This window comes from Pholcus phalangioides, unplaced genomic scaffold, assembly GCF_987345545.1.
Source record: "Pholcus phalangioides strain wild (caught in Gottingen) unplaced genomic scaffold, Ppha-v1.0 ptg000022l_1, whole genome shotgun sequence".
Lineage (NCBI taxonomy): Eukaryota > Metazoa > Arthropoda > Arachnida > Araneae > Pholcidae > Pholcus > Pholcus phalangioides.
In genome coordinates this window covers 18,921,153-18,943,969 of record NW_028301615.1, presented here as the reverse complement: position 1 = coordinate 18,943,969, position 22,817 = coordinate 18,921,153, and the positions used below count along the sequence as shown (strand labels likewise).

Here is a 22,817-nt window from a genome sequence, read left to right as displayed (position 1 = left end):
TTAGCGGAGAGGTTCAGCGTATCGTTCTATGTCGCCATCTGGAGGTTAATTTCGTTAATGCCTGTCCTCGGAAGTTTAATGGTAGAACACGCCCCCGGAAAGTGCGAGGTTGGTGGTTCGATTCTACACGGAGGAGAGAGAGAATGTGACTTTTCTTACCAGTCATCTGTACTTCTTATAACTAGCACTAATTTTAACCAACAGGTGGCATCAAATCCATAGCATGGAATATTTTTTTCATCGTTGATTCGGGGTCAAGTATTACGTCAGCATCGATGGTCGGGGTCCCCATTTGCTGACTTTTGATGGGCAGGGTCGTCTTAAGAATATCATGGGCCCCGGACCAAGTGGTTTTCCGGAGTCCCAACCTGGTAAATCCTAGAAAATTTCAACCGGATCTCATTTTTGTGAAGCCTCACTTCTCTTGAGGTGGGCCCATCATGCGTTACGACGACACTGTTGATATGGGGGGGGGGGGTTTGGATGATGCTTACGTCATCAACCACCATTTATAAAAACTTCAAATATTTGTTAACGGCAACTTACTTGGTCAGCCAAAAACGAGAAAAACCGCGGGTAACTTGAGTGATGTACAACCACACTGGGGCCGCTTAAGTGGTCTAAAACTGTGCCACATGTCACTCAAGGGTCAGGCCGCTTAACTGTGCCACATGTGAAAACACGTCAGCCCTCGGTGTACGAACGTCTCGGTTTGAGAACAAAAAACTGATTCGATTTACGAACATGCAAGCTTGAAAAAATTAGACGATTATTCTTCAAGTACTTTTTTTGAAATACGACTTCTCACCCCGAGTTTGTGGATTTTAGTAGATACATCTTTGAGATTTTCAGAGATGTTTTGCAACAATCTCTGACTCGAGAATCAACTGACTGACTTCTGGGAGAAAAAACAAAAACATCACTTTAATATCCTAAATTTCTCATAGCAGGGCCGCAACTAGAGGAGGGCAGGGAAGGCAATGCCCCCCCCCCCCAAGGGCGTAGCGAGGGGGGGGGACTTGTGGGTCTGGTTCCCCCCCCCCCCCCGAAATGTGAGAAAATGACCGAAAAAAGGGAAAAAGATGGCCAAATCCATTGTTCTGTCACTTTGGTTCCCCCCCCCCGAACGAAATTTCTGGCTACGCCCCTGCCCCCCCCCTCCCGTATCTCTGGCCATGCCGACTCCAGTCCAGGGCCCTCCGGGCCAAGTGATTTTTCTGAGGCCCTACCTGGCAAATTCTCGAAAAATTCAACTACTCATTTTTCTGAGGTGCACAGGTGGGCCCATGCGTTAAGACGGCACTGCTCCAGTCCATGCAACAACTCGCTAAAAATGGCGGAAAAAATAACATAGCAATAATCACGCGATGGTAGCGCCATCCAGTAGCGACGCAGAGAAACAAGAGTACGAAATACTTACATATATAACAACAGTATACACAAACACAAGCCATTTTCAGAAAATATATCCCCTATTACATATAAATGAAATTCTTATAAATTCCAGGTACATCAAATTTTATTCATAAAACAACCAATCTGGGGAGACACTACACTGCGAACATAAAAGTTAACTTCATACATGAGGCAAAAATTTTACAGAAAGATTGGAACTAAGTAATACACATTAAAAAAAATTATATATACTATATATTTTCTAGCAAATTTACCTCCAAATATAAATTTATTAACTTAAGCAACAATGTTATAGAATGTTGAGATATAAACAGATAACCAGCTCACACATGGTTGTTAATTTTTGTTGAAAAAATCCTTTTCAACTGTATCATGATGGCACTGAACGAAGATACAAAAAACGCTGCTTATTAATTTATTCATTTTCAACAGGAACATTTTATTTTTTGGCACGAGGAAAATTGAACGTTTAGATATTTTGAGAAAAGGTGGTAAAATGCATATTATCTGGAAAAGAATAAGAGCCGACTGAGCCCTAAAGCATCCTCAAAGCTCTTATGCGGATTTTTTTCATATTAATTTCTCTCTCGATTACTTCGTTTCTTAAACAAATCGTTCCATTAAAAAAGTTTCCACCGTATTTCGTATTTATTCATAATGTTTTTTCACTGGCCATTAAGAAATGAAGTTGTCAAAGCAAAAGCCGACTAACCCTCACATTATGTTCTTTTGAATTATCACCAGGGCTGGACAGATCACCATAGCAACTAAAATTGGCACCTTAAATTTTGTTAGTGATTACTAGTTTGGGCAAAAGAAATTACATTTGGTGCCTAAAATATTTAGTTTGTGGCTAGATATTTTCTCGATTTGTGAAGCCCTGGTGATCACTATTTCAAACACAAGTCTCAAGTAAATTAGAAATAAATAAATCCAAAAAAAAACTGTTCTATATAACTATATCCTAGTGATAATCATCAAAATTAAGGTTGGCACACTATCACTGTTAAAACATATCCTATCTATTGAGAAGGAAAGTCTCACAGCCTCAAATAAAGATTTCACATTTTTACTTTACTACATCTGTAGACTTGAACACTTGGTGAAAGTCCATATAAATTCAGCTTACTGTTATTAATGAGTTCTATCATTTATTATCCAATAAATTACAAAATACCATGATTTCCTGCCTATAAATCCAGATTAATACATAAAAACATGCAAATTTCACAGAAACTGTTAAAGATAACTGGATATCATTTGATCATTTTTGTCGCACCACGGTCATTTTCTGCACACGAGGGCTAATTAGACCAGGACCTACAATTTATTGCCGATTCCGAACGGCAGGCTTGTTTTTTTATACTCATCGAGAGGTTGGTGTGCTAACCCCTAGATGTGGGACTCCCTGCGGTAGCAATTTTTTCTGTGGTCATGTCACTGTTTCTGTTGTACTTCTGCATCAGGAAAGTTTCCTGACAAGGATGAACCGGGTATCGAACTTGCAACACCTCTATAAACATCCTTTGGTACTTTAGGCAAATATCTTATTGACCTGGGCTACCGTACCCCGATAACTGGATATTATCAGCAGCTTTCCTTTCAAAAAATTAATAAATAATGAGTATGGTCCTTGCCCCCCCCCCCACATTGGAGCCCTGTCAGCCCCCCCCCCCTTGTGTGGGCCACGAGTATCCCACTTATTATATAAGGGTGAATATATATATCACCCCTTATATTCCCTCTATTAATCAGCTCCTTAAGATTTCATTAGTGTTGATACAAACAGCTACCAGAAATTTGTATGTATGCATCATATGTAGCAGAAAATCATATGTGATGGTGCCCTTCCCCACCCACAGGGGCAGGTCAGGAAAAAAATATCTACCAGTGAGGGACTTATTTTTGGCATCCCTGACCACATTTTACTGGTCGACATAGCTTTTCTCTTCCCCCCCCCCCCCAACTTGGATTTGGTGTCCCTCCTAGAACAGTCCAGGTTGCATGACCCAAGAGTAGTGAGGTCTTCCCCCGCCTCAAAGTAGCAAAATTTGCATGCATAGATTATAGGCAAGAAATTGAAGTAACAATATTGAGTTTATCATGCAACCTTTTTTCAGTGCGTACTTGCATAGATGCAACAAGGAAAAAAAGTCAATAAAAAACGTATACTTTTACAATACGATCAATTAGTTAAGAATAAGTTAAATTTGAAATGATATGATACACATTTGATAATGGAATATTACAAATTCAGATGAAATAGCTTATAAGTTAAAAAAGGAATGATAGAATGATGCACTTGCTACTAGAGCTTAAACTTTGATAGAATATTGTTTAACACATCCTCATCTCCACTTATGATTACACTTTTCAACAAACAATTACATATATTTATATATTGACAAAGAGCCTTGAATAAACATCCCATCAAAAAAATTTGGCACAATAACTTATATTACAGCACCACTCGACATGCAAGACTAATCATGAAAGTAACACACACGTTTTACTTGAAATTTGTAATGCCCATTTTTCTGATATTGTACGCTTTTCGTGCATTTCAATTCCTTGAACTGTTTTAAAAATTAGCAGTAATGTGTGCTCACGGATGTGTGCCATTCATGAAGAAATAATAGTGAACAGTAACAGGGTACAAGTGAAAGCCTGTATAGGCTATTTCAGCCTGTAAAAAACTTTATTCTTTTTATAAAAACACTGAATGGCCAAAATTCCAGAAAATTACTTTGAAGAAACGAAACACTAAATAACTGTATTGGTTGTAAAAAAATTTTGGTATGATTATTCAGGTTTTATAAGCTACTACTACTAAATCAGACATGCACCTTGTCCATATTCCTCTGCGGAACTTCTAACGAATTGGTACATGTTGGAATGTGTTTATGTATAGTGAACCTTCCGTGAAGTTTGTTTCTGTGTGATGCTTGTTATGTTTAGTGCTGTCATCTGCAATCAAATTTTTAAACTAAGTTACAAATCACTAACATATTAATTTTATCAATGGATACTACATCCGTCAACACATAGGGCTATAGATATCAATCGGAAATGGACAAAAGAAAGTTTTCTAATTGATAACTACATCCTAGACCTCTGGCAATATTTTCCATTTGAATCCCAATGGTCTGAGACCAGGGATCTGCCCATATTGATGAAACCATAAATTTGACATTTTTATTTCTTTTGTGATAAATTAACTAGATTATTTCGCTTCCCACAAAATTACTTATTTTTCACGAAATTAATGACCCTTTCAAAAAAATTAGGAAAATTTTTACAAAAACAGGACCCCATAAAAAAAAGTCCCTGGAGACACAAACCTTGACAAATTAAAGAAAAACTCAATTATAAATTATGGTATATCATTGCAAAACAGTAGACAAGGAAAGGAATCCTAGATACTGATCCAACACTGGAAATGAAATGAAATTACAATCATCCCTCAGTATTTGTGAAGGGAGAGTCACCGCGAATAATGCAAACCATAAACTTTTGTTATTTCAGACATCTTGATTGTATCTGATTTGTGTGACAGAAGGAGAAGGGATTCTTGGAAATGTTTTCTGAAAAAACAGCATAATATTAGCTGTTAGCTATTTCTTCTTTATTTCAGCCAATTCGTTAGAGTATGGTAACAAGACTTCCTCTACTAATTTTTCTACTTGTAAAAAACGTACCGTAGATGGGGTCTACTTCATGAAAACAATCCATTCCGATTTAAACCCTTGTGCTATGTTGCTGAAAATGAATTCAATGCTCACAATAAATAAGGTGTTTCCTGCATTTGAAACTTCATTGATTGCTTGTACTAGGGCCGTAGCTAGCCATTCCTGTGCCAGAATTTGAATTTAGGTCCCTTTTGGGCCCCTTTGAAGTGGGCCCTGTGCAGGTGCACCGGTTGCATCTGCCTAGTCACGGCCCTGGTTTGTACTATCATCATTGTGTAACGTGTATTGCGAGCTATAAATGTTCACACAACTCGTGATCAAGCAGATGATTTCTAGGTGTTAAGTTAGGAGGCATATAAAGGAACACCACAGTGTTTAGGGGGTGCATTATCTAGCATCCAAAAAACTTTGAATAGCATGTCTTTACTGTGAAGATGCCTTCTGACTTCTGCAACAAAATACTGTTTGAAATTAAACAAAGAAAAGTGTTTTTGTAATCAAACCTTTTCTATTGTTCATACAGAATATGTACTTATTTTTTTACTAATACTTAATCAGTTTCTCCAATGCTTGCAGATTTAACAATGAGCGTTATAATATGCAAGTTATGCAATACATAATTTACATACTTTTTTTGCGCACCCTCAGAAAAACAGCACTTTTTACGTAAGACATAGATCCAGGGCTATGTAGTAACAGGTGTAGCTACAGGGAGGGCTGATCAAATTTGAAGCTCTTTCTTTCTTGATGGTTTTTTTTGCTTGCTCAGATTCACTGATGCCGCATCAACTGGGAACTGCAGCAATGAAGCTGACTGTTGTCAACATTTTAAATTTTCACTTTCAGAAACATTTAAACAGTCTTTTAGAAACATTTCCAGAAGCGCTAGAAACATTTTTAAGGGGGTTTTTAAAACTTTTGTTTACCACATACAACTTATATTTTGTTTCAATACAATTGGCACTGCACAGTTGCCTGCAACTGCGTTTCCTGAAAACTAGGAAGGGGACTGCAAATACAAAAACTGTGATCATTAAATCCACAAATACCAGGGGCTGACTGTATGTTAAAAATGGAGTCATCTAATTAGGCATACTGTTTTCCCTATTGATTTATATTTTCCTCTCATAACAATTTTCTGGCAACAGCTTCACATCTTCGGATATAGGACATCAGTAATGGCAACTCATTTTTCTGAGAACGTTTGTACTAATTCAAAGTGACTTTTTTTTCCCTTGAATAAGAATCTTCACAATGAATGCTATATAAACAAAATAGAAAATAATTTGCCAGATAGAATCAATAGTGCAACAGTGTAAAGTGGTAAATAATACTTTTTGTAACATTTGACACATGCGAATGGAAGAAAATATCATCCTTCATGGACCTTACTTTTCTTCAAATTCAAATAGAGTTATGAAGGGAGCACAAAAAAAGTTGTTTTTTTAAACGTTAAAATATACATTATTTTAAAAGAAAAATCAAATAAACTTAAAAACAAAAAACAAACTGAATTCTTCAAAAAAATTCAACATTTAAATTGTTCAGACACAATAACATGACAGCACCTTTTGTTTCGAGATAATAATAATGATAAAATACCAATTTTTTTCCTAAAATTAGTGTCTTTTTTATCTCAGCTATGTCTATCAATAAAGGAAAAAAAACAAAAAATTACAAGCACCACATAAATTTGCACATAAAAAAAACATTAAATTGGCACTAGAAAAACGTAGAACATATAAAAAGATGTGATAATAAGGGAGAAATAAAAATGACTTAGAAATGCATGATAAAAGCATTTTAACAAGATAAAAAAAATTAAAGCTGCCTTTTTTTCATAATAAAAAAAAGTGGGGGGAAACGATTGCTACACATTTTTTTTTCGATTGAAAATTTCCAATATGCATATGTGCCTTTTCTAACGCTTTCAATTTTGTACCTGTAAAGAAAGATATATCTTCCATAAGAAAGATTGCAAAAAAAAAGCATATAGGTCAAGAAACCCTGAAATTGTTTCAATTTCAAACATCTTGCATTAAAGATAATACTCAAGCCTACTATCATGTTGCACACATTCCTCTGCAGAATTTATAATGAATCAGTACGTCTCAATGTGTGTTCTGAGTGCATGTGTGCCCCCCCCCCCCCACTAACGTATTTATGTTGTCAAAATTGTACCTGTTTTGTGTTGTTGGTACTGCCACATGTTTTCCATATATTAAAGTGAGGTTTGTGATTGCTCGAATTTTCAAGTGATGTAAGTATCATGTTGAAGGTCTTCCTGTTCGTAACAAACTTTCAACAATGTGAGACACATTAAATGAGACATTCTCAATTTTTCTTTTTGTATACAGTTTACTAAAGTATTGTTGCTACTATGTTGGAAGAATCATTAAGTATGAAAAACTAATAAGTTTTACCATGCATTGATGATGAACAAACAGGCTTTAAAATCCTTTCACAGTACAAGCGATAGGTGTGTAAGCCTAATATGTTCCACTGTCCCCTTTCATTGGTATATTTTGAAATTTTACACTGATTCTAAATTCTAAAATTGCAATTCATCTCTTAATGATATAGGGATCCATGGGTTTGCATTCTCAAGATCATAACTATGCAAAATATATAATTTTTCCTAATTTCAAGAAAGGAAAAAAAAAGAATACCATTTATTTCTTCCGTGCTTTAGGAGATGTTGATTGGAAGACGCTAGATGCAGACATGAGGTTTTCAATATACTGTCCAAGCACCAGGTTTTCAGATTTCAACTTCAAATTTTCCTCTTTCACACTGTCAACTCTTTGTGAAAGATCTAGAAATAAATACTGCATTAGGGTTTTATGAATTCTAATATCAGAAATACCGATGTAGCATCTGGCACACTGAACTGACACCAAAGCCATTTCAATTACTGAAAATTTCATTTAATAAAAGCATTGCATATTTCCAACTTGAAATAAATTAAAGGGACTTCTTAGAAATTCAAATGCAATAAAGATCTTTTTAGTAAATTATTCATGTTAATTATTCATCTTTTAGTAAATTCAATTCATGTGAATAATTAATGAATAATTATTATTCATGTCATCATATACTCGTGAATGAATATGTGTTGGCCATTCGAAACACCATTTATACATCACGTATACTTAATTTATATATAAGATCCTTTATTTAATCATTTTATAAATTTATTAAGAAAATTAATCTTCCCAATTGAATTTAGAATTTTTACATCTTGAACATGTTCGAATATATAGATTTTCAGTGTCAACACATTCCATTTACTTCCATTTAGACATGTTTGCCATGTGTATTCAGGAGAAGGGAAAATTTCAATAAAATGAGGAGGGAACTTCTGGCAGCTGCCAGTTCGTATGTTTAGCGCAAGCTTTTATTTAGCTTTTTACAAGCATATCACAAAAATAAAACACAGCCAATTCAAATGAAGGCAGGGAGAGAGACATAGCATACTTACCATCAAGTGTATTCTGCAATTCCAAGACTTGAGATATCAAACGTGCCTTTTCTTCGGCTTCATCAGGACTCAGTTCTGGACCCAAAGCTACAAAAAAGAAATTCATATTTATACACTTGATTTACTATGTTGCTTGTCACAGATCTGTTCAAAAAGAATTAATACTTTAAAAATGAAATTAAAAAATAACCATTATCCAAGCTAAGAAATTGAAAGCAGAAAGTTCTTGATAAATAGCAATAAAAATATTTGATACAAATTGGTAACTAAATTAATATGGTGAATAATTAGAACCACAATTCAAATTTATTGCTCTGATCATAAAACCAATTGCAAAAGTGACAATGAAATAAGGCACAATAATTAATAATACAATTAAATATAAGTTGAGTTGAAGACAAGAATGATGTAAGGGTAAGATAAATATATGCATGTTATACAACAAAATTTACATGCCTTCTCACAATACTACATAGAGGGGGGAGAATCACTTATTCTAAAGGTGCACAGCACTGTACAAAAAGTTTATATAATGATAGAACTGTATAAAAGGAGGTTATAATGCTACAAAACCACAATTGAATAAAAACACCAGGAAATTTGTAGTAATCCAAGGTGCAGTACAACAAAAATATAGAGCAAAACGATTCCCTGCAGAGGAATGTGATTTTTCTGTTTTAGTTATCTTCGCTTGGTATCCAGTCACCTGTACTTAAAAATGCCACCAGCAACCAAATATCTGACTAGAGAGCATAAAGCATACTAGAAAATATCATAATTTAGTGCACAAAAATTGACTCTTCGAAGTTTATGTCAAAAATATCAAAATCTACTTTTTATTGTAGTTAGGGTTACCAGGCATCCTCCTTTTTGATGTCGTTTGAAGAATCCTCTTACGTTTCAGAAAATTTGGCCTTTTGTTTCCCTTTTCAGAATTTTCTTTTTTTTTTTCTGAGGGGAAATTTTTTTCCTCTACTATGAAACAGATATCTCTTCATTGACATGAGTGGTTTTGTCTTTTTTTTCACTATGAAAAACATATACCTCTTTATTGATAAAAGTGGTTTGGGTTTTTTTTTTTCCACATGCATTATCCAATAGACATCAAAATTCCCAGAATTTTTTCTGTTTTTGCTTTTTTTAGCGGTTTTGTTTCAGTTGGGAAAAATCATGTGAGGGAGGAGGGAAGATTTAATTGGTCAGTATCATGGCACCATCTGTTGTAGAAATTGATAAAAGTGATGTTATTAAAGAGGGTGCGTGTGCAGGCAACCTCTTTTCTCAGTTTCCGAATTTGGTAACCCTAATTGCATTCATCATGCAAGCAATATTACTTTTATTTTGCATGAAACCTCATATCAGTTAATTCTTATATGGGTATTAATAATGATGGGAGATTTATTTATTTTCCCTTGCAGTAAAATACGTAACTAGTGTCAAGATTTCAAATGATCTGAGCAGCTTTCAGGGACAAATTCAGAAATTGGGGTACTGTTGTGCCAGAATACGAAAATTTACATACATGTAACATGTAAACGCATGATACGTCCATAATCCTTTCACATTATATAAATATAAAAAACCTTATGTAAGCACTGAATCAAAATAATAAGTTCAATACTAATAATCAAATGACAAACTTGGTGGTGGTTGCTTGACTGTCGTCTCTGGAACATAAGGAAAGGCAACTGGTGCAGGTTCTGATAAAGGTTTTGCTACACTTGGAAGCAGTGGAGTATTACAAGAATCTGATGAAAAAGAATACATGTAAGTAAACAGTAGTTTTATGAGTGAAAAAAACTTTTTTTAGGAAATAAAATTGATTTATTATATGAAAATTTAAAATTTTCCGAATAAAGGACAAATTAGTGCATTGCATGTATAAACAGGGCAGTTTCCATAGGAAATTCTCTTGATACCTCAGAGGTCTGCCCAGTCAAAATCTAGGTCGTTTTTTGGATCCTTCACAAAATTTTGGATCTGAAAAATTAACCTTCACAAAGTTCTGGATATAAAGAACAGATCTTTCACAAAATATATATTAATGAAACCATAAATTCAGTATATTGTATCCTTTGTGATAAATTAACTAGATTATTTCGCTTCCCACAAAATTACTTATTTTTCACAAAATTAATGGCCATTTCACAAAAGTAAGGAAAATTTCCTTAAGAAAGGTTTCTAGAATCTAAAAAATTTTCTATAATTTTTCCCCCCACCCCTTATTTTCACAATCAGTTTTCAAAAGCATGTCTTACACTACCCCCCCCCCCCTTTTTCAGCAATTTATTGTTCATTCGAGCTTCCAGAAAATAAAAACTAATTTAATTTTGAAATGATAAGGTCCTCTTGCACAGCAGATGTTTTGAAATACGGGTTGGCACCCAAACTTGACCAGCGAACTTCTTAATGACTTCTGGCTCACCCAAAATCGACTCCAATATTTATAAGAAGCCCTAGAAATTTGTTTCTCTATATACAGTTGAACTTGAACTTAATTAAGTCTAAAGTCACTGGGAAAAGTTTGAATTACCCAATTAATCCATCCTGGATCAGCAAAACGACTACAAATTGCACAGTAAAATCATCAATATTCACATAGAATAACAATTTATCTTAGCTGCTACATAATCCCACCATTCTGGAATCTGCATCAGCAGAATTCCTTGACCATGTTCAAAACCTGATTTATGGAAACAGAGTTCATTATAATCAGTTACGAAACTAATTCCCAAATTTTGCTTATCATTCATACGGTATGAAGGAAATAGCTTATATTTTCATTAACACATTGCAGTTTGCAGTTTCTGGTACCTTCCATACTCTTAATGATGATAATAATGTTCCAGATTTTGAATGGTACACCTTTATCCTTAACTTGAACATTATAATTTGTATCGAGTGGTACATGTTATCGATACACTATAGCTGAACAATACTAAAATAAGCATTAAATTATTTTTTTATTTAAATTTAAAATTGTCATTTTGATTTTTTCCTATACTAACAATGCATATTTGTAATAGCTCACTCTTAATTCAAGAACTTTTGTTGGGTTCATTCTGGATAACGTTTTTATGAATTTAGATCAAGGAAATTTCACAAGTTCTCAACCATTACCAACAATAATTTATTTTTTTGCCAAACTGAGTTGCTAGATAATAAATTCAATATTAAAGGCAAATTAATTCTGACATACATTTTGGCACACAAAGGATATCTTTTCCAAAAGACAACGTGCTTATTTTTTATTAAAAGACTATTATAAAACTTGGGGTTATCTTCAGGACTAGCCCTTAATTTCTTTACACGGTGATCAGTGGACAAAATGTTCGACTGCTGTTCGAACTAGAAATTGAGATAGAAAAAAAAAAACGGGACCGAATATATGCCAAAATTAAGTCAGAGTTTTTCAACTTTTATTTGTTTATTTAGATTAATTGTTTAAAAACTTGTTCGAAGCAAAGTTCAACTGATTGTGGAATTTTTTTGAGAACTGTCTATATGTTTTCTTGTACTAAAATCATGATTTTTTTTTCTTCTACAAACTTTTAATTATCTCCAAAACATTCGAAAAAATTTCAAATTGAACAAGAAATTTCAACATTTAATTAAATATAAGCTAAAACTCAAGGGAATATCGTAAAAGTTTGAATTAACCAAGTTCTATTGTATTATCACAGAATCAACTCAAAAAAATTACTTTGCATTATGTCTTTTGTTAAGATTATTATTTTTTTAGAAACTTTTCGAAGCAAAACCTAGAACAATTATTATAAAAATTGTGTGGTCATGATATAGTTTCAGTATGTAAAGCTGTAATTACATTACCAACTGACATTCCCTACCAATCCTGTAAAACCTAATTTTTCGCTGAGGAAAATTATAACAGATGATATCCTCCTCACCTGGAACATCATCATCTACTAAAGGAATGTTGCTGATTTCTTCCTGGAGCCTTCTTATGTTAGCGGCCATCTCAGGAAGCTACAAATGATTTTACTGAAAAGAGAAAATGTGTCAGTGAAAATCCTATATTGAAGTCATATAACTTAAAAATTACCAGAACAACATGTTAATAACATATATGAAGAGTCAAAGAACTCTCTCTCCCAAAACATCTCTCATCATAGAATATGTTATCCAATCGGAACAGAGAAAGTTGAGGAGAGTAATTTCCTGCTTGCATGAAATAATGTTTCACACAAATTGGTGCCAATTCACAGACTTTAAAAATGTGTAGTGTATCCCGTGATGACACATTCTACATAAAAAAAAGCATGTCAAACAAATAGAAGGGGGAAAATGGGGACTTTTTAACATTGCAACGGGTGACCATACCTAAACACATTTTTCCGTCCTAATTTTTTTTTTTTTTTTTTTTGCAATGATTAACCATTTTGCTTGCATTAATCATCATATTTGGTGGCAATTACCGATTTTTCTGACTTGAAATCCTGATTCCCTATATTTTTCCCGAGAAAACAGGGTCAGCCTGAAATAGAAAAGACTGGAAGAGTATTTTCGTTAGGGATCTTCCTTAGGGATAAAGCTCAATTTGAGGACTTTTAGGGATTTTTCTATAACGATACGAAAAATTGGAAGAATTAGATTTCTGACCAGATTTTAATAAGGCTGAAAAATTGGAAGGCTTCTGGGTAAATTAGAAGCATTGGCACCATTTTCCGTTCCCCCCCCCCCTCCCCTCCCCATGATCCATATAGTGTATATACTAAGTTTCAATGGAATACATCCATCAGAATGAGTGCTACATAGGTCTCAGTAGTTTCAATATTCTGACACGGTTCAGCCCAATATAGGACTTGTCAGTATACTAATACAGATCAGACCCATATATCGCCCATTCTGGTGAATATATTCTATTAAAACTTGGTATATATGCTAGATATGGACCATAGGGGCAAAAAGAAAAGGCAATAAAAAAGCATAAACTTTTCATCTGGTGATTAAAAATTGAACTTTTTTTTACTGCATAAATTTCTCTACCATAGTCTCATTAAGATATCCTGAAAATTTGACTATACTCTCCGAGTAGGTTTTCTCAAAACTACTCAGACAGTACAGGAACTTTAATTATAATCACCCTGTGTATTTTAATAACTTCATGCATATTTATTGCTTATGTGTTCCATTTTTTTGCATATGCAAAAGTTGTTTTAAATCAATATCTAGCTACATTTTCTTACAACTATATTTTCCAATGCAAAAGATGGGGGATCATCCCGCACCTGTTCCAGAAAAAAATTGCCACAAGAGTTTATATACTATAGCTGTTCCAAAGAGTGGCCCAGAGAGCAAGGAACAGGTCAGCGAGCCACCTACAGAGTGTGTAAGCACGTGAATTACCAAAAGAGCAACCTGCAGTGTATAAGCATGTGAATGACCAAAAGAGTGACCTGCAGTGTATAAGCATGTGAATGACCAAGAGTGATCTGAAGAGTGTGTAAGAGACCAAAAGATTATGCAAGCATGTGAGTAACCAAGAGTATGCAATCATAGGTGCCAGAACTTGGGGCTGAGGCTATTTCAGCCCCCCCCCCCCAATAATTCATGAATGTACAATACAATACACCATTGTACCTCCTGTGTGTGGGCGAGTCATATATATATATATATATAGAGAGAGAGAGAGAGAACGAATGTGTGTCTTTTTACAGCCCCCTTTAATGTTTTCTTAATTTTTGGCACCTCTGTGCACAAGCATGTGACTGACTAAAAGAGGATGCAATCATGTGAGTGACCAGAAGACTATGCAAGCATGTGAGTGACCTAAAGGGGCCATTCAAGTATTACATCATCATCGATGGGGGGGGGGGGGTTCTGCCGGCGCGAAATGGTGTAATTCAGTTCAAGCGGAGCAAGAAACCTATTCCTAGGAAAACCCGGCTATATATGGTTATACATCATATTTGTATGATAAACAGTCTATTTTTTGTTTCCCTTTCTAGTAACTGAATCGATTCATTTAATCAATCGCTGGTAAATACTTGGCCTAATTGATGCGATGCCACATTTATTTATAGAATATAGAAACAAAGCCAAGGATATTTAAAAAAAAAGGAAATTACTAAAATTGGAGAAAACGAAACAAATATTAATAAATAAATATTCATATCTCTTACCAAACACAACAAAGATGGCACCGCGCTAATGTTGATGGATCGTTTCAACTCCAAGGACTCGCCGTCTCATCTGAAGTATCAGACATATGATGATGGAGACCCGTTTCTTCTTAGAAAAAAATTCATACTTTTTTAATGTTCGAATACAAACAGTGTTTTCTATCAGATTTTTTCCCATCCAATTCATAAATCAACATCATGAACAAGTCACTCTTTACCGGATTTGGGGAAACAAAATACGGGACTTTACTTCTCCCAAAAGCTTGTTAAATTAAAAGTATAGATGGCAGCAACTCAAACAGCCACTGTGGTGGTCGAGTGGTCATAATGACGGACTCGCATCGCGGGGATCTGGGTTCGAACCTCACCGCAGTGTGGTGGTCGGCTGAAGTTGGTTTCCTGTGGTTCCAAACTTCGAGGCGCAAATGCGAGCCGATTTCCCCATTAAAAAGTCTCGCCACAGAGAGCAACACGCCTACAACGATAAATTATTCAATCATTACACTTCACTCATAGTTAGAAAAACTGATGGCAGCACGACACATAACAAACATTACACAGAAACAAACCTGACGTCAGGTTTCACTACACGTACACACACATTCCCGCATGTACCAATTCGTTAGAGGTTCCGCAGAGGAATATGGACGAGGTGCATGTGTTGTTTAGTAGCAGTAGCATCTCAAACATGCGTTCATCAAAATATATATGGTAGGGTTATTAGATTCCGCAACCCCTGGTAATGAGGACGTATTCATGGGCAGCGTTGCTTACATAGGTTTGCAACAGATGGTGCCGCTTGCGCATTTTTCAAGCAGCGTAATCAGGGCCGCAACTAGGGGGGTGTGCAAGCGGGTCTGGTGCCCCGGGCGCCGTACTGGAGGGGGCGCAAATTTTCACTCTTTGACCTCTCCTTCAACATTATGGGGGGCGCCAAAATGCGTGCTTGCCCCGGTTGACCAAGCATCTAGTTGCGGCCCTGGTATTTGAATTACCAACAGAAACCAGGCCCGTCATTTGTTTAAGGAGCCCTACGCTAATGAGACATAATACGGGTCCCCGACTTCTAAAGGGCCTCAAAAAACCCCAACTTCACGCTTTATCTAATTCAAAGAGCCCAATGTTTTTTTCGGGGATTCAATCAACTTTAATCCGTCACCACATTGAAATACGATTTTGAATCTGGTCGACCGACACTTCGAATCTTATAGAGAGATGTAACGGGAGATTCTCTTTCCCTGCGAAATCATGGCGCTTTCAAGATCACTCCCCCATGGACTGACAGTGACAGGGCTATGGTGTGCCATAGAGGTGTATTGGTCTTATATGTTTTCAACATTTAAACAATATTTAAAACTATGTATAAATTTTCTTGAAAATCAATATAAGGAGCCAGCTAAAAATCTTAGTCTTGGGTCTCGTCAAAAATCAAGGTCCCATTCAAGGATGCAGGGTCATGGATTATCACTACCATGTGCATGTCTACTAATAAATCGACATATTTTTCCATCAATAGAATTCCGATCTCTGGCGTTTTAAAGCAGTTATCGTAAAATATTATACAGGGTCATCATGGCAGATCTATAATCCCCCCAAGGAGTGGAGCTGACAGGGCTTCAGTCCTGGGGTCCGGGACAGTTCTCATCAATTTCTGTTTTTCACGCTGTAAATTCGATATAGAAGAGCTCATGAAAAGTCTGGTGCGCAGGCCTACCAAAGATCCCATCCTAGGGGCCCTGCTCCAGGATGTGGGGGCCATGAGCAGGGCCGGATTAACCATTAAGCAAAATGAGCACGTGCATTAGGAGAAAGGGGCACCAAAAAATGATAATGGTACATTGTTTCTAAATATACAATTGTCCCAACATCAACCGTCTTGTAGTAAATCCCAAAATTTTAAGAGCACTTGATTGTATAGTTTAAGATTTTTATTGAAAGGTTGACCAGGACAGCACCCAAAAGAGGGGGGGGGGCGGGATCTATTCCCCGGGTGTCGGACCAGCAAGGGCGTCTATTTAGGGTTTTCCCTTTTTCTTTAAATATTATGGAGAGTAGGGGTGGCAAAATACTGTAGGTACTGACCCCCAAGCGACAGTAAATTTTTATTTTTGCATTGCGTCCACAAAAACAGCACCAAGGATACCACAAAAGCAGAGAAACTAAATAAATTTCGAACCAGAACCCACGTTAATGCTCAGTTTTTGGATTGAGATTTTGCTCTATTTCCATAAAGTAAGCCCAGTCCCATCTCAACAGCATCATAACCTCCCACACAATTTGCGTATTCACTCCAAAATTTTGATTATATCAAATTGTTCTGAGGCCTTCAAATCTCGAGGCCTTCCCGGCACTCGAGGCTCCCAAGCCGTGGCATCACAGGCCTCAGATAAAATTATTCTTCTGAACCCACCCCCCCCCCCCAAACTAAAAATGCATGCTTCCAATTTGCATACTTATACTAGAAAATTGTAAACAAGTATAATTGTCGGGGGGGGGGTGCCTTAAGATTAAAAGTAAGGGGAAGGGGCACCACAATCACTTAGGTGCTTAGGGCCTTCATATGGGTGCAGATCTATAATAATCATCGGAGCGTTGTCAGGTATCGGAGCATACAGGTATCTAGTAGTATCTGGGAAGTAATGGCCAGGCCAGAGATTGATCATTCTTCATCTAAATTGTATGGAAAAAAATAGGTCTGTGTAAAATACAGGATTATTCAACGAACCCACACAATGAATCACCTCTCCCGATGCATCACCATGTGGGTCCGCGCTTACCATGGGCTAGAGGCAAAGACTCCTAGATGTAGTATCTAGGAGGCTTTGCTAGAGAGAGCCTTATTATTGTCTGGGCTCTATCAAAGCCTCCTAAATTTATCTAGGAGGCTTTGTCTCTATGAATGACCGTCTCATCATCATGGTTCCCTGAGAAAAGTGATATTCTGGTGTGTGATACTTAGCTGGAAGTAACAGCCAGATGCGCCAACATGGAGAAAACAATGGAGGGGCTGAAAGTTGCTGGTCGTCCTATATAAACGGAACTCAAGTGCGGAGGCAGGTGCATTGCAATTGCATAGTTTTTCAGAAATTATTGGAGGGGGGGGGGGGCTCAAATGGACTCAGCCCTTAGGTTCTGGCCATAGGCGGAGATAGACTTAGAAGTCTGGGGGGGGGATGATGATGATGATGATGTCAATTCGTATATACATATATACATTAGATCAGTCGACTCCACCTTTGACGCTGGGGGGGGGGGGGCATTAACAGCTTACATATTTACATAGCTACACTCGAAAATCATAGCACCAGATCTCATCATGTATAGGCTTCCTATGAATATGAGCAAGACTGCCATAAAGGGGGAGCGGGGGGGGGGAGTCTGGTACACCGGGCACTGGACCAGGAGGAGCGTTGGGTTCACTATTTTCCCATTCGAAATCACGGGGGGGGGGGGGAGCATGCCTAAATGTACACTGGCTCCGAATGACAGAGTAAATTTTCGTTTCTAGTTGAGTCCCTGGGCATGGGGCTCCGGAATAAGGGTTGAGATTGCCCTGGTTCTATGAACAGCTCATTAGCTGGATTCTGAAAGCAGGCACATTTTTTCATCTACTTATTTCACTTGAAAGCTTTATTTCTCCAAAGCTCTTTCCTCCCCTTCCACCCCATAATTTGTCATGGCTACCCTTTGATCTGATTTTCACCCGTGTCTTTAATACATCCTAGTATCATAAGGGAATAGGGCCCCCGGTTGAGAATCACTGTCCCAAAAGACTATTACTGTTTATAACTATACAGGGTGTATAGGTAATAGGGGCGCACATTATTTTAGTGGTGAACCGTTGATCCTAGAGGCATACTTCCGTTTAAAGTATCAATGTTAATGTAAAAATTTAAATTAAAAAGTATAAAATGTTAATTTTTTTTATTTGAAACATTTTATACGGACACACTGCTCTCAAAAACCCACTGAGAAATTTGTTGTCCTGTCTCTCCTGATGCCAATAAAAAACGTTCCACGTCTCTAAGTGCAATATTCGCTGAGATATTTTTGAATTCGAAGAACGGAAGGAAGTTGGGAGAAAACTAGCATTATATGTGGGAAATGCTCAGGTAAAACGGTTTACCCGCCATGGCCCACACATCCTGGAGCAGGGCCTCTAGATTTGGATCTTTAGCGGCCCCCCCTAAACCAGACTTTTCATTGATCCTTCTGTAGTGAATTTCCAGCATGATGGTAATTGTCCCGAGCCCCTGTCAGCCCCACCTTTGTGGGAGGGGGGGGGGCATGTCACCCGTATTTAATGATATTTTCCCCAACTTTCCACTTTCCTCCGTTTTTCGAATTCAAATATCTCAGCAAATATTGCATTTAGAAATGCGGAAACTCTTTTTTGTGTTCATCAGGAGAGAGACAGGGCAACAATTTTCTAATTGGGCTTTTGAGCACAGGGTATCCGTATAAGAAGTTGATTATTTTAATTTTATTAACTATCTAACCCCTTGCAACATGAACGACATATCTGAGTGCTAAGCGAACTAAACATGGTGAAGGGTCACGGCATCCCCCCCCCCCTCAAGGGTGAGCCTGACAGGGCCTGGGACGGTTCTTTTAATTTTTGGTTTTTTCACGCAATAATTAAATTCCCTATTGAGGGGCTGGCCTAGGACCCACCGAAAATTCCAGTCTAAAGGCCGGCCAGCTTCGGGATGTGGAGGCCATGTCAGGGGCATGCCAAAATAGGTCCCCGAACGGGAAGAAATTTTTTTCTCGAGTCACCCCTATTGGGGTACAGAAAAATCTTTTTTCCGGGGCCCCTCTGTTAATATGGCCTTGATCCTCAAGATTATTTTCGCGTGCGGTCCCACGGGTAGAAAATCGACTCCTATACAAGAGGCATTTTGCCCCCCCCCCCCCCTGTGGGCTACATGAATTTTGCTGCTTTTGTTTGATTTTCTTGACTATACTGTTTCCTCGAATTTGTCACCCTGTACTATATATAAAAAATCCGCTTGCCCCCTCCCTCCCCACTCCTGCAAATACACCAGTGTCTCTAAAGTCACTTTTTCGGTGGCATTCAGTTGCTTGCGCACTGATGTGGTCACTCACATGCAGGGCCGCAATAAAGATGGAGTAGGTCTCGTGCCCCAGGCACCGGAGCAGAGGGGGGTGAAGATTTCATCTTTTCACCTCCCTCTTCTCCAACATTACGGGGGGGGGGGGAGGTGCGTGTCAAAATGTTTGCTTTCCCGTTATCTCCTAGATACCTTCTGCATCTCCCGGAGGTAATGACTTGCCCCGTTTGACCAAGTATCTAGTTGCAGCCCTGCTCACATCATAGGTGGAGATAGAGTTGAAAGTCTTGGGGGGGGGGGGGTGAGTGAGGCATGATGATGTCAATTCATATTTACGCAAATACATTAGATCAGTCGGTTTCATCTTTGACGCTACGGAGGGGGGCTACCCATGCCCTCCCGTCCCGTATCTCAGCCCATGGCTCTTTGCCCCACTCTTTTGCATACTCATGTGCTTACAAACTCTCTAGATCAGCGGTTCTCAACCATTTCTGACTCACGGAGCCCTTTTCAGTGAACAATTTCTATGGCGGAGCCCTGTTTAACTCGAGGAGCCCTTTTGGAATATTATTTATGGTATTATGGCGGTATCCTTTAGGCCTCTTTTTTTGTTTGTTTATCAAATTTATTGATTTATTTTATTACTCTCGAGTAGCCGCGGAGCCCCTGGGAAGTGCACACGGAGCACCGGTTGAGAACCGCTGCTCTAGATTACTCTTTTGGTCACTCACCGACCTAGACCCTTTTTGTATAGACTGGCAGAGTCAGTCGACTCCACCTTTAACGCTGGGGGGGGGGGGGGGCCCATGAGGGTTATACAAATTTTGCCCTTCTCGCCTCTCCCATTCTACTAATTTTCTAGATCACTCACAACTGAAATTTTCGTCCTGAGCTATAGCCACTAAAGCTGATTTCTCAGTAAAAAAACAAATTTTAAGCCCTTCCCGTAAATACGCCACTGGTCGAGCCACAATTGTGAAACCCCGAAAACACATGCAAATTTTAAAATTCGAGGGCTTCATTCATTCACTTACGACATTACGTAATACCATAATCGGCCGCCAGATGGCCACCGAATGGTTTTTTTTTAAAAGGAGTCAACGGACGGACGCCCGCCCGCATCGCATTACCTTCAACCCCCCCTACCAACACCGCCATCTGTTGTTGTCATCTGGAACTAAAACGCCCATCAATCCAACCAACGTAGTATCCGCCCGCCGGGTTGCGTCTTTTATTTGTGTTTGTATTTGTGTGGCCGATTGATATCTGTGTAATAATAATTAATTATTGATATGGTGCGACCATGACTTGCATAATGAATAATTCCAAGATATCCTCCGAGACGGAGTTCATCCTCAACCCGCGGAGGATCGCGAGGAGGCTCACGAACGAGATCTACGAAAATGGAGGCCTCTACAAGAGAGAGCACAGGCTGCGCGCCCTACTGTTTTGGGGCTCACTCGGTGCTCTATGGCTCGCTAGTGTTTTGAACTTCTTCCAGGCATTCCTGTCCGCTTTCCTCATCTACATGATCGCCGGAGGCTGGAAATTCGGACTCCTGATATACAGGACCGTCGGCCGGGATCTCAGGTAAACAATCGTTTATCTGTCTCTGTTTATCTCTCGCGCGCGCGTGGTAATAAGTGTGTGTAATAAGCGTGTGTGTGCTTGCCAATGGATGTTTATATCTCATTGCTATTTGTAGATCGATAGTAGCTCTATTTCTTCGGCGTTTATCTTTTTTCAAAATGATAAGTTTGTGCGATAATGTGTCTTATATAATAGGATTATCGTTTGCGAGCAGGGCCACACCGCCGATGTGAAAAGTGCAGCCGCACCGGGCCGTTAAATATTTGGACCGTAAGCCAAGCTCGAATCTAGGGCGATGTGCTGAGAGGGAGGGGGGGGGGGTATTGTTCACGGTTTTTTTGTTGAAATCTATCTCCAATATTTTATGGGACAGATAGATTTTCCTCCCCCTTTTTTTTTTTTTTTAGCCGTTGGTTGTGGCGATAGTTTACATTTCTTCCCCCCTCAGGATCCGTGCAAGAACAGAGGCAGACACCATCAGCTGCGAGTGTAGCAGAGACCAACAGTGAACTGCTAGCCGATCTCCCCTTTAGAAAGTCTCTCCACAGAGAGCAACAGACCTACAAAACGGTGCAAATGTAATTCTTCACTCGCTTCACTTCTGAGATGTAGATGGCATCGCTGAAAAATCAGACGTAACACTAGATACGTACTTGGACTGTCAGGTACACACACTTGCACTACAGCACTACTCACCAGATAGTAAATTGCCCATGGCGATAGACCTGAGTTGTGCTTGGTTTGAAAGAAAGAAAGAGTAGTAGAGGCATGGAAATATGTTTGTGCGTTCCATTGCATTGTGACATCAACTTTCACACTCAATGCTTTTTATTGGTTGCCACCCCTGGCAACTCTACTTCAGCTTAGTGATCTTGATGCTAGGAGTGATTCTTTACATGTCACCCAAAGCGCATGCGTAGGTGCACATTTCTTACCTAAGTTTTTTAAATATTTGAGCATTCACTAATTTTTTTGAGCACACATTATATATATAAATGCACTGCCCATAAAAAATATAAGGGCCTACAGTCTAACCCTGATTTAATGCCACCATTTATTTCGTAGAATTCTGGTGCTGTAATGAGTTTTGTATCAAATTACTGTTGAATCGGTGTAATCCCTGTGTGTGTGTGTGTGTGTGTGTGTGTGTGTGTGTGCACGCGCGCAAGATTTGTTCACTGTGTAAATTTCTGATGCCAAATACGGTCGGTATCAAATTTATCTGCAATAACCCAGAAGGCTTGGACTTATACTGGAAAAGCAATAATGAATAGAAAATTAAGATAGTCAGAAGGTAAAACACTTTGCATGTGCGGAGCTAGGTTAAAATATTCAGTAGTGAATGCAAATCTTTTGCCTAGGAGGTGCATACAAAAGTTCTGATGGCAGACTGTTCCATATTCTCGTTACACAGCATCTGTAT

At 38.1% G+C, this 22,817-nt stretch overlaps 2 protein-coding genes across 3 annotated transcripts in view; one reads left to right on the top strand and one right to left on the bottom strand.

Moving 5' to 3' along the window:
- Positions 1-1,503: 1,503 nt before the first annotated feature.
- On the bottom strand, positions 1,504-14,789 carry LOC149069944 (uncharacterized). 2 transcript variants are annotated; one of them, XM_089249586.1, is made up of 6 exons: positions 14,730-14,789; positions 12,495-12,588; positions 10,227-10,334; positions 8,587-8,673; positions 7,775-7,920; positions 1,504-7,047 (listed from the first exon to the last, which is right to left on the bottom strand). In XM_089249586.1, exons 2-5 carry the CDS (start codon positions 12,562-12,564, stop codon positions 7,778-7,780), a joined length of 408 nt encoding a protein of 135 aa, XP_089105712.1. In that variant the 5' UTR covers positions 12,565-12,588; positions 14,730-14,789; the 3' UTR covers positions 1,504-7,047; positions 7,775-7,777. The 2 variants fall into 2 exon arrangements, with proteins under 2 accessions (XP_089105712.1, XP_089105713.1); XM_089249587.1 differs by having other exon boundaries at positions 6,281-6,366; positions 14,730-14,783.
- Positions 14,790-20,915: 6,126 nt separating this feature from the next.
- The window catches only part of Fatp1 (Fatty acid transport protein 1), a 64,946-nt gene continuing 63,044 nt past the window's right edge, over positions 20,916-22,817 (top strand). The window contains exon 1 of the mRNA XM_089249516.1: positions 20,916-21,394. Coding sequence (XP_089105642.1) covers positions 21,108-21,394 — 287 coding nt within the window. The 5' untranslated portion in view covers positions 20,916-21,107. The remainder of the gene's footprint in view (positions 21,395-22,817) is intronic.

What these genes read in the sequence shown, in the direction of transcription:
- LOC149069944 (XM_089249586.1), bottom strand. Translation starts at nt 12,564, where the DNA reads ATGGCCGCTAACATAAGAAGGCTCCAGGAAGAAATCAGCAACATTCCT. An exon ending in AGTAGATGATGATGTTCCAG is followed by an intron (nt 10,335 to 12,494) that starts GTGAGGAGGATA and finishes CTTTTTCATCAG; the next exon opens with ATTCTTGTAATACTCCACTG. An exon ending in ATTGCAGAATACACTTGATG is followed by an intron (nt 7,921 to 8,586) that starts GTAAGTATGCTA and finishes ATTTATTTCTAG; the next exon opens with ATCTTTCACAAAGAGTTGAC.